This window comes from Macaca nemestrina, chromosome 18 (assembly GCF_043159975.1).
Source record: "Macaca nemestrina isolate mMacNem1 chromosome 18, mMacNem.hap1, whole genome shotgun sequence".
Lineage (NCBI taxonomy): Eukaryota > Metazoa > Chordata > Mammalia > Primates > Cercopithecidae > Macaca > Macaca nemestrina.
The window spans coordinates 15279682-15294966 of NC_092142.1; the positions used below are offsets into that span (position 1 = coordinate 15279682).

General features: G+C 46.7%; 1 protein-coding gene across 5 annotated transcripts in view; it reads right to left on the reverse strand.

Moving 5' to 3' along the window:
• Nucleotides 1-9423, reverse strand: part of LOC105467728 (pyridoxal dependent decarboxylase domain containing 1) — a 60247-nt gene extending 50824 nt beyond the window's left edge. The window contains exon 1 of one of the 5 annotated variants that reach the window (XM_071084155.1): nucleotides 9235-9423. In XM_071084155.1, the coding sequence (XP_070940256.1) occupies nucleotides 9235-9255 (21 nt within the window). In that variant the 5' untranslated portion in view covers nucleotides 9256-9423. Of the gene's footprint in view, nucleotides 1-8147; nucleotides 8251-8822; nucleotides 9076-9234 lie in introns of those variants that run through there. The other 4 variants (XM_071084154.1, XM_071084156.1, XM_071084152.1 and 1 more) reach the window with 4 other exon arrangements.
• Between the last annotated feature and the right edge of the window lie 5862 nt (nucleotides 9424-15285).

Sequence of the window (15285 nt, forward strand, 5' to 3'; positions counted from 1 at the left end):
GGTGTGCACCACTGTACCAGGTCAATGCTTCGTATCTTGATCATGCTGGTGGTAATATCCCTATATACAACTTCCAAAACACAAACTCTATAACTAAAATGGGTATTTTTGTTGTATGTAAACTGTCCCCTCAATTTTTCATAAAGGGGGAGTAAATTGATGTAAACTAGATTTAAAAGAAAATATTAAGCAAATAATAGTATAGGTGGTACACTGATGTGGCCAAATTTACAGATGGTACATGAATAACTGCTGTTTGGGAGATACAGAGCTAAGCCTTTAAAGAGAAGGCTTTTTTTTCTTTTTTTTTTTTTTTTTTGAGATGGAGTCTTGCTCTGTTGCCCAGGCTGGAGTGCAGTAGGGTGATCTCGGCTCACTGCAACCTCCGCCTCCCGGGTTCAAGCAATTCTCCTGCCTCAGCCTCCCAAGTAGCTGGGACCACAGGTGCATGCTACCACACCCAGCTAATTTTTTGTATTTTTAGTAGAGACAGTGTTTCACCGTGTTAGCCATGATGGTCTCGATCTCCTGACCTCGTGATCTGCCCGCCTCGGCCTCCCAAAGTGCTGGGATTACAGGCATGAGCCACCACAGCCAGACAAAAGAAGGCTTTTAAGAGAAGCAACCTCTATAAGAAAAGAAAGTCTAAAATTTAATTTTTTTTTTTTTTTTTTTTGAGACGGAGTCTCGCTGTGCCGCCCAGGCTGGAGTGCAGGGGCCGGATCTCAGCTCACTGCAAGCTCCACCTCCCGGGTTCACACCATTCTCCTGCCTCAGCCTCCCGAGTAGTTGGGACTACAGGCGCCCGCCACCGCGCCCGGCTAGTTTTTTGTATTTTTTAGTAGAGACGGGGTTTCACCGTGTTAGCCAGGATGGTCTCGATCTCCTGACCTCGTGATCCGCCCGTCTCGGCCTCCCAAAGTGCTGGGATTACAGGCTTGAGCCACCGCGCCCGGCCTAAAATTTATTTTTAAAAGTATATTAATTGTAACATTCATCAATAATAGAAGTATGTAATACTTTCATTTCAACAAAGTTTTTTTTCAGGAGAGAAATATTCTTATTTGGGGGACTTTTAGGGCTTATTTTGGGGGCCTCTTAGGGCTAAAGAGAAACCAGCTGCTCATATTATAAGACCTTGGTGTTATCAAATGCTAGTTTATACCATATGCATTAGACATATAAAAAATCACTACCTATCTTCGGCTGAGATAAAAAGCAAGAGGTAAAGCTCCAAACAGCTGTTCCTAACTTACCAACTACTCTTGCCTCCCACAGCTTTCTGAACAAGGTAAATCCTGAATAGTGATAATCATCCAACTTCATCTCTGCAAAAAGCATTTATTTTCCTCCCAGGCGAAAACAAACAGTGCCTGCTGTCTAGCAGTAGTTAAACAAGTCCCCCAAACACATCTATTATAATACATACCTCTGAGAAGCCACGGCAAGAACATAATGTTCCTTACGGGCCAAGGATGAGAGGAGAGGAACAGGTATCCTCCAAGTTGATACAGTGACTTGTAAACCTGCTTTATCTTACTGGAGTCTCAGTTTCTACATTTGTAAGTATTTTTTGTATGATTCAAGAGTACAGTATTTAATTAAGAACCAGAACTTTTGTCTCCTCCCATCTTCTTTTTTTGTTTTTGAGATGGAGTATCACTCTGCTGCCCATACTGGAGTGCAATGGTGCAAACTCCTGAGTAGCTGGGACTACAGGCCTGCGCCACCACACCTGGCTAATTTTTGCATTTTTAGTAGAGATGGGTTTTCACCATGTTGGCCAGGCTGGTCTCGAACTCCTGACCTCAGGTGATCCACCCACCTTGGCCTCCCAAAGTGCTGGGAGTACAGGCATGAGTCACCACGCCCAGCCGTCTCCTCTCATCTTCTAAGAACTGGATACTATCATTTGAAAGTCTTATTCTTAACCATCATGGTCTCTACGCTTGAGTGTGTCTGTGAGAATATGAAGACATACTGTAATTACTGGCTCATTAAGCATCATAATCTTCCTAGTTGCAAAGGGTTAGCCAAGTATTGTATAACGTGTAACTATGAGTATTTAACCTTACAAATTCCTCAAGAAGATAGGCAGAAAATAGGAAAGAAAAGGGCAAAAATAGGCCGGGCACAGTGGCCCACCTGAGGTCAGGAGTTCGAGGCCAGCCTGGCCAACATGATGAAACATTGTCTCTACTAAAAATACAAAAAATTAGCCAGGCGTGTTGGTGCGTGCCTGTAATCCCAGCTATTCAGGAGGCTGAGACAGGAGAATTGTTTGAACCCAGGAGGCAGAGGTTACAGTGAACCGAGATCGTGCCACTGCACTCCAGCCCGGGCAACAAGAGCAAAATACCGTCTCAAAAAAAAAAAGAAAGAAAGAAAGAAAAGAAAATGGCAAAAATACCCAACAGTGGAAAGGAGGGAGCAAAGTTAACTGCACAGATCACATCTCAGTCACAGAGAGCAGTATGTGAAGGGGGGAAAAAGCCTCTAATCACTTGACTCAGATATATGTTGGAGATGCTAGAGATCCAACTCCACGTTCCAAAAAACTGTGTTCCCAGAGACCACTACTGCAGTGTCGATTCACACAGACCTTATAACATGAGTAAACACTTCCAGATAATGACACTGATGGAAAAATAGCATACAATAGGAAAGCTCTATTTCTAAGAACTTTACTATTTAACTGGAATCACATCTTTATTCCGGAACAAAAAGAAAATTGCTGAACAGAAGCAGATACTGTTATAACTCTTCCTTAAGATAAGCTTCTTCATAGGCAGTGTTTCCTAGGCCTTGTTAGTGCACGATCAAACCAGAAAGGTAAAGAAGAAATGGCTTTCCTGTTTCTTGATTTTTATCTACCAGCAATAATATGAGGCACGCTCATAAAGTAAAGAGTTGCATTACATTTATAATTAAACTCTAGAAAAGCATAATTCTGAGCTAAATATTCTGCCTAAAAAATCTTTTCCACACAATCTTTCCTGGTCACTTGCTCCTTGCACTCACAACTTGTTTCTTAATTCCTGTGCTTTTTATCCCTCCTTTCTATGCAAGGTTTTATCCAAAAAGTATACCCCTTACCAGAAAGTGATCTCCTGCAGGGATCACATCTTACTCACCTGGTGTCTCTGTCAGCACTCAGCACTGGGCTTTGGCCACAGCTCACCTTCGATTCATAAAAATTATACATCAAGGCCGGGTATGGTGGCTGACATCTGTAATCCCAGCACTTTGGGAGCAGGCAGATCACTTGAGGTCAGGAGTTCGAGACCAGCCTGGCCAACACGGCGAAATCCCATCTCTATTAAAAATACAAAAATTGGCCGGGCGCCCTCTATTAAAAATACAAAAATTGGCCGGGCGCAGTGGCTCACACCTGTAATCCCAGCACTTTGGGAGGCCGAGGCAGAGGACAGGAGATCAAGACCATCCTGGCTAAGACTTGGTGAAATCCCGTCTCTACTAAAAACACAAAAAATTAGCTGGGCGTGGTGGCGGGCGTCTGTAGTCCCAGCTGAGGCAGGAGACTGGCGTGAACCCAGGAGGCGGAGCTTGCAGTGAGCCGAGATTGAGCCACTGTACTCCAGCCTAGGCCACGGGGCGAGACTCCATCTCAAAAAAATAAAAAATAAAAAAAACAAAAATTAGACGGATGTGGTACAAAAATAATCCCAACTACTTGGGAGGCTGAGGCAGGAGAATTGCTTGAACCCAGGAGGCAGAGGTTGCAGTGAGGCAGAGGTTGCATCGAGGTGAGATCGCGCCACTGCACTCCAGCCTGGGTGACAGCAAGATTCCGTCTCAAAAAATATATATATATAAATCAAAACAGGTTTCTGCTTTAGGTGACAACAGATGACATTAAGCTCAAGCAACTTCTACCTATAACTCATAATCCTAGATACAGTGGAGCAAAGACGGAAATAGGGACCATCAATAGCTCTGCCACTGACTTCCCCTGAAATCTTGAATAAATCAAGAATGAACAAAGCCATAAATATCTAGTATCAGGAACTTTGTACTATGGCCGAGTCCTATCAGTTTTCCCTGACAGCCAGTATTAGATAATCATTTACAGCCTTAGCCACCATGCACCTGTATGCAAAACCCTCACATTATAACATTGCACTTGGCTTTATATGAAAGCTACAATTACAGCTTCTCATCTCCTGCCATTCTATATAAAAGAGTGGGATCTACAAAGCCATACACGGAAACTGGTCATTTCAACCTTGCCTAACAGGGGTTCCTTTCTCATGCTTTTTAAGGAAGGAGCAGGAATAGAAATTATCGGAGTCCTTATCAGTAAGTAATGATCAGGAATGTTCTATTGATGCTGCTATAAACCTCTAGCATAACTGCAAGGTGACAAAGAATTTTCTAAAATTAGGCCCAAATAGGAGGAAAGAAACGCTTAGCTCAGGATGAGTTCAAAAACCAAAAATGGACTGAGTTGTGCTGATTGAGGTCAGAAACAGGGTCAAAGTTGCCTCTTTCAGAGATGAGAATTAGATATAACAAGTAATTGGCTGGGCACGGTAGCTCACGCCTGTAACCCCAGCACTTTGGGAGGCCAAGGCGGGTGGATCACTTGAGGTCAGGAGCTTGACATCAGCCTGGTCAATATGGTGAAATCCCATCTCCACTAAAAGCACAAAAATTAGCCAGGTGTGGTGGTGGGCGCCTGTAATCCCGGCTACTTGAGAGGCTGAGGCAGGAGAATCGCTTGAACCCGGAGAGCAGAGGTTGCAGTGAGCCAAGACTGTGCCACTACACTCTACCCTCGGCGACAGAGCAAGAATCCATCTCAAAAAAAGAAAAAGAAATTGCCAGCTCTTAGCACCGTCCAGTGGAACCTTCTTTGGCGATGGAAATGTTCCACATCTGTGCTGCCCAATGTAGCAGACATTAGCCACATGTGGTGGTTGAACACTTGAAATGTGGCCAGCATGACTGAGCAAAGGAATGTTAAATTGTGTTCAATCTTAATCTCAATGTAAACTGCCAAATATGGCTAGTGGCTACCAAACTGCAACTGTAGCTCTAGATTCCCTAAATTAGGGACTTTCAACCAGAGGCAATTCCCTCCACCCCTTGGGGGACAGCTGCCTCCATCTGGAGACATTTCTTATTGTCACAACTGGGGGTAGGGAGTGCGACTAGCATCTATTGAGCGGAGGTCAGGGACACTGCTAAGCATGCTGCCATGCACAGGCCTGCCCCCACAACAGCGAATTATCTGACCCAAAATATCAGTAGTGCGGACGCTGAGAAACTGCTCTAAGTTTGCTCAAGGATAGAATTAAAGTAAATGCAAAACAAACTGTAGCATACCTTGTCTAAACATAATACCCAGGAAGAATGAGATTTCTTAACCAACAGAAAAAGGTCTGGGCTATTCTACAAGTTTAGAGTAGCAGGTTTGACCTGGCATGGTGGCTCATGCTTATAGTTCCAGCACTTTGGGAGGCTAAGGCAAGAGGACGGCTTGAGCCCAGGAGTTTGGGACCAGCCTGGGCAATATAGTGAGACCTTGTCTCGATTAAAAAAAATTTTTTAATTAGCTCAGTGTGGGGGTGAATGCCTGTAGTCCCAGCTACTCAAGAGGCTGAGGCACGAGGATCTCTTGAGCCCTGGAGACGGACGTTGCAGTGAGCCGAGATTGTACCATGGCTCTCCAGCCTCGGTGACAGAGAGAGATCCTGTTTCAAAAATAATACTATAACAGGTTTTTACTGAAACGTGTATGTGTTTAATAACTTAAAATCTTCATCATTATAGTGATTACTTCCTGTGGCATTTTCTTTATTGAATATTAACATAAGTACACACTGTGAGGCTCTGCTACAGGGCCTTGTTCCTTATGCCTTGAACATACAGTGGAGGACGGGGGCAAAGCCCCTACTGCTACTCTCCTAATTTGAATTCCTTGCCTCCTCAATTAACCCAGCTGATCATCTGATTTATTGGGACATCACTATCTCAGATACAACAAAACTGACACTGTTGTGAAAGGAAAGCAAATCATGACAAGAAAATGGCTCTGCTATCACAGGTCTGCAAGTTTACATATCAACAGAAAAAGCAAGGGACAGAATTATATTTGGACCAAATCCCAATCATCAAGTGATTCTACTAAATGATGATCCCATACCACATTTTTTTTTTCACATACTATATTTTAAAGTGAGAGATGTTATTTTAAATTTTAGAGGGTGTGGCCGGGCGCGGTGGCTCAAGCCTGTAATCCCAGCACTTTGGGAGGCCGAGACGGGCGGATCACGAGGTCAGGAGATCGAGACCATCCTGGCTAACACGGTGAAACCCCGTCTCTACTAAAAAATACAAAAAACTAGCCGGGCGAGGTGGCGGGCGCCTGTAGTCCCAGCTACTCGGGAGGCTGAGACAGGAGAATGGCGTAAACCCGGGAGGCGGAGCTTGCAGTGAGCCGAGATCGCGCCACTGCACTCCAGCCTGGGTGACAGAGCCAGACGCCGTCTCAAAAAAAAAAAAAAAAAAAAAAAAAAAAAATTTTAGAGGGTGAGTATCAAATAACATTGTGGTTTCCGTAATCAGTATAAATTATGCAAGGATCAGTTTAAATGGGTTCATAACTGCTCACATAGCTCTCAAGTTCATACTAACAACATAGAATTTAACGCAGCATAGTCTATTCCTCAAAGAAACGGGAATAATGAACACAGTTACATGTTTCACTTTGACTCAGACTATTTTTCAGAACATAAAGTCATCAACACTCACATCATAGCAATGCTTTTTCTTTTCTGCCCAGTTAGCACCAACATAAATTGTTCATTCCATCTAAGACCCTCTATTACTTCAGGGAATATAAACGTAAGTCCCGGCCAGGCGCAGTGGCTCACACCTGTAACCCCAGCACTTTGGGAGGCTGAGATGGGCGGATCACAAGGTCAGGAGTTTGAGACCAGCCTGACCAACAAGGTGAAACCCCGTCTCTACTAGGAATACAAAAATTAGTCGGGTGTGGTGGCACGCGCCTGTAGTCACATCTGCTCGGGAGGCTGAGGCAGAAGAATCACTTGAATCTGGGAGGCAGAGGTTGCAGTGAGCGGAGATCGCACCACTGCACTCCACCCTGGACAACAGAGCAAGGCTCTATCTCAAAAAAACAAAAAAAAGTAAGTCCCAGTCATAGTTCTGAAAAACTTACACTCAGAATTTTCACACTGACCTAAGGCAGAAACTTCCAGCCCACATGTTCTGAATTCCTAAAAGATCACTGCAATTTTTGTGAATGCTCCAATATTAAACACACTGGAATTGCAGTCCCTCTTGATACCTTCATTGAGAGAGTTTAAGATATTTTATCATCAAGTAACACTTAGGGATCTACTGATCAAATGCCAGAAATCTACTGATCAAATGCCAGAAAAGTAGTATTTAAAGCAGGATTCCGACCCACTCTGCAGATTTTCCTATAAAGGCTAATTACTCCTGTAGGAAAGATCATCCCAGTTCTTTAGGATTCCAATTACAATCACATGAAGCCCATCCACCTTCTTAGGAAATTGAAAACACCACTTTGCATCATTTTGTACTCAACTGCTGGTGGTTTCAACATGATCTTGACCAGGATTTCTCAGCCTCAACACTGCTGACATTTTGGGCCAGAGAATTATCCAGCGTGGGGAGCAGTCCTGTGCAATGTAGGATGTTTAGCTGTGTCCCTGGCCTCTACCCACTAGGTACCGGTGGCACCTCCCTGCCCCCATTGTGACAATCAAAAATATGCCCAGAGATAGCCAAATGTCCCCTGGGGAAATAAATTGCCCCCTGCTTTAAGAACCACTCACCTGGACAAACTCAAAGTACCAAAAGGTAGACACTCTGCTAATCAGAAGACGGTAAAGACTTTATTCCCAGCCAGGAAAACACATAACATTCACTCCAGAGATGGCACAAGAAAACCATATTATCTTTTTCTTGCCTTCCACCCAATGTATGCTAAGCAACCGAGGAGTAGGCTACACCACTATGAGCACATGAAAACATCTGGCCTTTTACAATTATTGCCTTCAACTCTCCAGTGACAAGTGAACAAATCTACAGCAGCTGCTGCCTTGAAAAAAGACAAAATATATTATTCCTACCAGCTCAAAATTCAAATGTAGCCGTCTTAAAACACTAGCATTGCTCCTGAATGCCACATGCATGAAAAGCAGGGTGTGCACTGGACTGGACAAGCTGACTCCCAAGCTGGAACAGAGAGAAGGGCTTTGAGGGAGGGCAGAATGTCAGGTACCGAAAGCAGGAATCCATGAAGAAACCCAAACCGGTTCCCATTTACAAGCCCTAACACTGGGACAATGAGAATCCGTTTCACATGGTAGAGCAGTCAGCCAGGTACACCACGCTGCCGTTCCCCTAAAAGGAAATCAGAGGTAGGCTCTGTTACCAGTGGATTTGGAGTTGACTCGGGGATATCTCCTCGCCACTGGAAAGGGGGAGCCAGGAAGTTGTGGGGCAGCTGCGATCCCTGAAACTCAATTCGCAATCTACGCAATACCCACCCCTTTCTGGAACTCATAGAGGTTCTCGCCCGGTGTTCGCAGGCTTAGCATCGGAATCACCTTCGTGGGGCGGAGTGGGAGGGGGACGGTGGCGGTTAAACATGCAGATCTCGGTCCCGCCCCCAGAGGTTCTGACCCCGGGACTGAACCTCCACATTTTACCAAAGGCCCCAGGTGATTCCCACGCAGGCTGAAGTTGGAAAACCACTGCTTTAGCAATTTTCATTCCTAACTTAGAGACCAAGAAAAACCTACAGGTTTGCAGCTGGCTCCGAAATAACTGCGGCTTCTTTCCGGGAGCATCTGGGGTCGCCAACGGAGAGCTCCCAGTCCTCCGAAAGGGCCAGCCGAGTTCAGGCCGGCCACTCACGGAACCTCGGCAGGGCCCAAGGTCGGCCCCACGGTCCCAGTTCTGGGCTCCGGGCCCCTCACGGCCCCCACGGAACCCCGCCCAGCCTCTTCGGCCCACGGGGACCCGAGAGACACCCGGACCCGTGACGCGCCCGGGCCCCAGCCGCCCTCCTGGCGAGGCCTCCTCAGGCGGGGCCCGTCAACCCGCGTCCCCCTGCCCGGGTCACAATGGCAGCTTGAGACTGGCAAACAGTCGCCTCGGAGGCGGGAGCCCCGGGCCGCAGCGCCGTCCCCATCGCCCCCTCCCGGTACGGACCTTCTCCAGGGACGCGTCCATGGCTGAGGCAGCCGGTGGTGGCCCAATGCTCCCGGGCGCTACTTCCTCCTCCCGCGCCCCGCCGCTGTTTCCACGCTGGCAGCGCTGACGTCCTCCGCGCCCGTGGCCGGCGGGGCGGAGAGGAGGAGGAGCTGCCCAGCCGCGCCGCGGGCTGGCGAACCTGCGGGTTGAGGGGCGGCGGGGCGGGGCCTCGTGGAGGTGGGCGGAGCCCTCTGGGATTCCGTACCTGGGCCTCACGCCGGCCCTCCTTAACGTGCGTAGGCGAAAAGGGGAGGATGCCCGGTGGATTGTTCACCAAACTCACTCTTTCCAGCAGCCTGTCGGAATCAACAAGGTAGAAGTATAATAATCACAAAGTACTATTCATGGAGTGAAAGGCTGGAAATACTAGTGACGCACCTGCACTTCCGGACCCAGGGTTCCAAGTCTCCCGCCTCCCCTCCCGCTGTCATCCCTCGAGAATGGAACAGGCCATTCGCCACGAAGGCGGTGAGCGAGGGAGCACCCTTGCACATGCGCAGGACTCACAGCGTCCTCGGCGCCCAGGGACTTGGGGTTTTTGGGTTTGGGGGCTGCTTGGTGAACGCTGTTCGGCGAAGGCACTGATCTAAGCAGAGGTGTTTGTCTCAGACCTTCCCGCCGAATTATAGAGGGGAAAAAAATTGTTCAGACAACTGGGCCAGCCTCCTTCATGTAACAATTATAACTTGTCAGGTAATGGGTAATAATAATAATGATAATATTAATACATCAGCTGCTGCTCTTCCATCTTCCTATTTCAACAGCTCTAGGAGATCATCATTATCCCCATTTCGCAGTGCCGATCTAGGTATGATTCAGACCCTAGTCCCATGAGTCCACATACCGCTTCCACTCCCACTTTACTTTAAATGTTTTAAAAAGTTAATTTTTATTAATTTTTTTATCTTGTTACCGATGAATTGAAGAGAAAAAAAATTTAAATCTCATTTTAATAAAGAAGCGGGGATGTCTCACTCTGTTGCCCGGGCTGGCTTCGAACTCCTGGCCTCAGGCGATCTTCCCGTCTCAGCCTCCCAAAGTGCTGGGATTACAGGCGTGAGCTACCACGCCTGGCCACTTCTGCAGTTTTACTGCAATGTGTTTCTAACGAATGGGGAAGGCGTACATTTGCATAGTAGATTCCTCCCACCTTAATGAGGGAAACTGATGTAGACTACCACAGTTGCAATCAATGGAACACTTCACCTCTGCGATGACGCTACAACCACAAATCTTACTCCTTTTCTCCCTGTTTTTTCTTTTTTTCTTTTTTTTTTTGAGATGGAGTCTCGCTCTGTCGCCCAGGCTGGAGTGCAGTGGCGCGATCTCGGCCCACTGCAAGCTCCGCCTCCCGGGTTCACGCCATTCTACCGCCTCAGCCTCCCAAGTAGCTGGGACTACAGGCGCCCGCCACCGCGCCAGGCTAATTTTTTGTATTTTTAGTAGAGACGGGGTTTCACCATTCACAGGAGGTCTCGATCTTCTGACCTCGTGATTTGCCCGCCTCGGCCTCCCAAAGTGCTGGGATTACAGGCGTGAGCCACCGCGCCCGGCCTTCTCTCCTGTTTTATACTCTTCCTCCCGAAATCCGTGTAACAGGGTCACGTTTTCAGCGCAGTAACTCCATGTTTTGAGCTATCTATGTTGTATTTGGTAAATTGCCTGGTTCTGTTAATAAAATTATTTTCTACCAAAAAACCCTTGTGTGCTGGTTTAGACTGTACTGTGGGAATTATTCAGACTCTCTAAAGAACTTTCCAAACAGAAGGAATGACAGATTTATATCTTTCAAGAACCGAAGACTGAATGTATCCCCGCTTGAACAAAACAAGTCACTTTTCCAATGTGTTATGAAATTGTTCAAACATGTAGAAAAGTTGAAACAATTGTTTCAACAGTGAACAACCATGTACCCACTACCTAGATTCTACAATTAATTTTCCCTATATTTGCTTTATCACACATGCATCCATATATCCACCCATCGATATAAGTACATTCAACCTCTGAGCACTTCAGCATGGGTATCATTCAAAACTAGTATAAAGTCACCTCCAAGTTTCTGTGGATTACATTACAAAGTATAATCGATTCTACAAAACAAATACTAGAGAGAGAAAAGTTAACTTTACTGTTTGAAAAGTAGACTTTGACAACCCAATGTGAAAAAGTGGAAATAATCAACCAGATTATTTATTATATTTAGCCAAATATTTATTGACTGCCATCTTGGACAGTTGTGCTGGAAATAGTATGTAGAAGAGTAAGAGGCTGGTTCAAGACCAGCCTGGCCAACATGGTGAAACTCCGTCTCTACTAAAAATACAAAAAATTAGCTGGGCGTGGTGGCAGACACCTGTAATCCCAGCTACTTGGGAGGCTGAGGCAGGAGAATCACTCGAACCCGGAAGGCAGAGGTTGCAGTGAGCCCAGATTGCAGCACTGCACTCTAGCCTGAGCAATAAGGTGAGACCCCGTCTCAAAAAACAGTAAAAATAAAAATAAAGAGGCTGGGCCAGGCACGGTGGCTCACCTCCTGTAATCCCAGCACTTTGGGAGGCTGAGGCGGGCGGATCACAAGGTCAGGAGATCGAGACCATCCTGGCTAACACGGTGAAACCCTGTCTCTACCAAAAATACAAAAAGAAATTAGCTGGGCGTGGTGGTGGGCGCCTGTGGTCCCAGCTACTCCGGAGGCTGAGGCAGGAGAATGGTGTAAACCCGGGAGGCAGAGCTTGCAGTGAGCCGAGATTGCAGCACTGCACTCCAGCCTGGGCAACACAATGAGACTCCATCTCAAAAATAAAATAAATAAAAAATTAAAAAATTTTATGGCCGGGCGCGGTGGCTCACGCCTGTAATCCCAGCACTTTGGGAGGCCGAGGCGGGCGGATCACAAGGTCAGGAGATCGAGACCACGGTGAAACCCCGTCTCTACTAAAAATACAAAAAATTAGCCGGGCGCGGTTGTGGGCGCCTGTAGTCCCAGCTACTCGGGAGGCTGAGGCAGGAGAATGGCGTGAACCCGGGAGGCGGAGCTTGCAGTGAGCCGAGATCGCGCCACTGCACTCCAGCCTGGGCGACAGAGCGAGACTCCGTCTCAAAAAAAAAAAAAAAAAAAAAAAAAAAAAAAAATTAAAAAATTTTAAAAAGGCAGGGTGCGGCGGCTCATGCCTGTAATCCCAGCACTTTGGGAGGCTGAGGTGGGCAGATCACCTGAGGTCAGGAGTTCGAAACCAGCACAGCCAACATGGTGAAACCCCCTCTCTACTAAAAATAAAAAAATTAGCAGAGTGTGGTGGTGTGCGCTTGTAATCCCAGCTACTCGGGAGGCTGAGGCAGCATAATCGCTTGAACCTGGGAGGTGAAGGTTGCAGTGAGCCAAGATTGCACCACTGCATTCCAGCCTGGGTGACAAGAGCAAGACTCTGTCTCCAAAAACAAACACACACACACACCACAAAGACAAGCTCTCTGCCCTAAAGAAAAACACTATTTTCTCTCTGCCCTAAAGAAAAACACTATTTCGGGTAGAGGTTTTTACTTTGGGATGCAGATGGAGGTCTCTGAAACTATACTCAAAATTTGTTGTGTGTGTGAGTGCATTTTTCTGGGGAAAACATCCATTGTTTTCATGATATACTCAAGTCTGTGACTCCCCCATCCCCAGAAAAAAAAAAAAAAACAATGTTGAAACCATTTGGCTTGTGGATGCACAGATAGGAAAACTGATAAATTATAAAGCAGCATTCTATGGACTAGTGAAGAGAGATAAGCAGAATATTGTACAATTTGGAGCATGAAGCCATCAGTTGTGGGGAGGTTTAATCTCTACAGACATATGGCTTTATGTGCTGCTAACAGACCTTTCTTTTTCTTTTCCTTAAGTGTAGTGGCCTGATCTCGGCTTACTGCAACCTCTGCACCCCGCCCCCCACCCAGTTCAAGTGATTCTCCTGCCTCAGCCTCCCCGAGTAGCTGCGATTATAGGCGTGCACCACCTCATGCACTGTATTTTTAGTAGAAACAGGGTTTTACCATGTTGGCCAGGCTGGTCTCAAACTCCCAACTTCAGGTGATCCTCCTGCCTCTGCCTCCCAAAGTGCTGGGATTACAGGCCTGAGCCAGCAAGCCTGGCCTCAAACACTTCTTTTTTTTTTTTTTTTTTTTTTTTTGAGATGGAGTCTCACTCTTTCACCAGGCTGGAGTGCAGTGGCACAATCTTGGCTCACTGCAAGCTCTGCCTCTCGGGTTCAAGCAATTCTCCTGCCTAAGCCTCCTGAGTAGCTGGAATTACAGACTTGCACCACCACATCCAGCTAATTTTCTTTTTTTTTTGCTCTGTTGCCCAGGCTGGAGTGCAGTGGTGCAACCTCGGCTCACTCACTGCAACCTCTGCTTCCCAGGTTCAAGCAGATCTCCTGCCTCAACTTCCCAAGTAGCTGGGATTACAGGTATGTGCCACCATGCCTGGCTAATTTTTGAATTTTTAGTAGAGACAGGATTTCACTATGTTGGCCAGGCTGGTCTCGAACTCCTGACCTCAGGTGATCTGCCCACCTTGGCCTCCCCAAGTGGTGGGATTACAGGTGTGAGATCCAAGCGCCCAGCCTTAATTTTTTCTTGAGACAAAGTTTCACTTTGTCAGCGCAATCTCGGCTTACTGCAACCTCCGCCTCCGAGGTTCAAGCAATTCTCCTGCCTCAGCCTCCTGAGTAGCTGGGATTACAGGTGCGTGCCACCAAGCCTGGATAATTTTTGTGTTTTAGTAGAGACAGGGTTTCACTATGTTGGACAGGCCAGTCTCCAACTCCTGACCTCAGGTGATCCACCCATCTTGGCCTCCCAAAGTGCTGGGATTACAGGCATGAGACACTGGGCCCAGCCTCAACTGTAGACTTTTTTTTTTTTTTTTTTTTTTTTTGAGACGGCGTCTCGCTCTGTCGCCCAGGCTGGAGTGCAGTGGCCGGATCTCAGCTCACTGCAAGCTCCGCCTCCCAGGTTTACGCCATTCTCCTGCCTCAGCCTCCCGAGTATCCGGGACTACAGGCGCCCGCCACCTCGCCCGGCTAATTTTTTGTATTTTTAGTAGAGACGGGGTTTCACCGTGTTAGCCAGGATGGTCTTGATTTCCTGACCTCGTGATCCGCCCGTCTCGGCCTCCCAAAGTTCTGGGATTACAGGCTTGAGCCACCGCGCCCGGCCTCAACTGTAGACTTTTAACTCAAAGGTACAAACATTGGATTATGTCTGGGCCAGCTTTTTCCCTTGTCAATAGTATAGCCCATTGGTTAGAGCTCAGATTGTGGCTATAAGTAGAACTGGACTTTTTTTTTTTTTTTAAGCTGTGTAAGTGAAAGCTACTTGGGCAAGTTACTTAACCTCTTGGTATATTAGTTTCCTCATATGTAAAATTCTGGTTATACTTGCCTTTTAGTGTTTGTTAAACATTCTTATGATCAAAAAACAAGCAAATAAAAACTGCTTATCTTCATCCACATCCCCTTATGGTCTCAATTTTCTCATCACACACACTCCACCAACTCATCTCAATCTAGCTTCGGCTTTGTTCCCTCCACCTAAACGAGTCTCACTAAAACCATCTCAGTCCATCGCACTTGACCTCTTAGCAGCCCTAGAATCAGATGATCACTTTCTTCTTGAAACTGACTTTCCATGCTTCCCACAATATCAAATTGTCTGGATCATCACCTTCCCTTTTCTGCCTGTTCCTTCTCAATGTCTTTTGGAGTTTCTTCCTCCTCCACCCAATGTTTAATTGTTGGATTTCCTCAGCACTCAGCTGGCAAGCCCCTTTTTTTTTTTTTTTTTTTGGAGACAGTCTCGTTCTGTTGCCCATGCTGGAGTGCAGTGGCGCCATCTTGAGTCATTGCAACCTCTGCCTCCCAGGTTCAAGCGATTTTCCTGCCTCAGACTCTGGAGTAGCTGGGATTACAGGCACGTGCCACCATGCCCAGCTAATTTGTGTATATTTAGTAGAGACGGGGT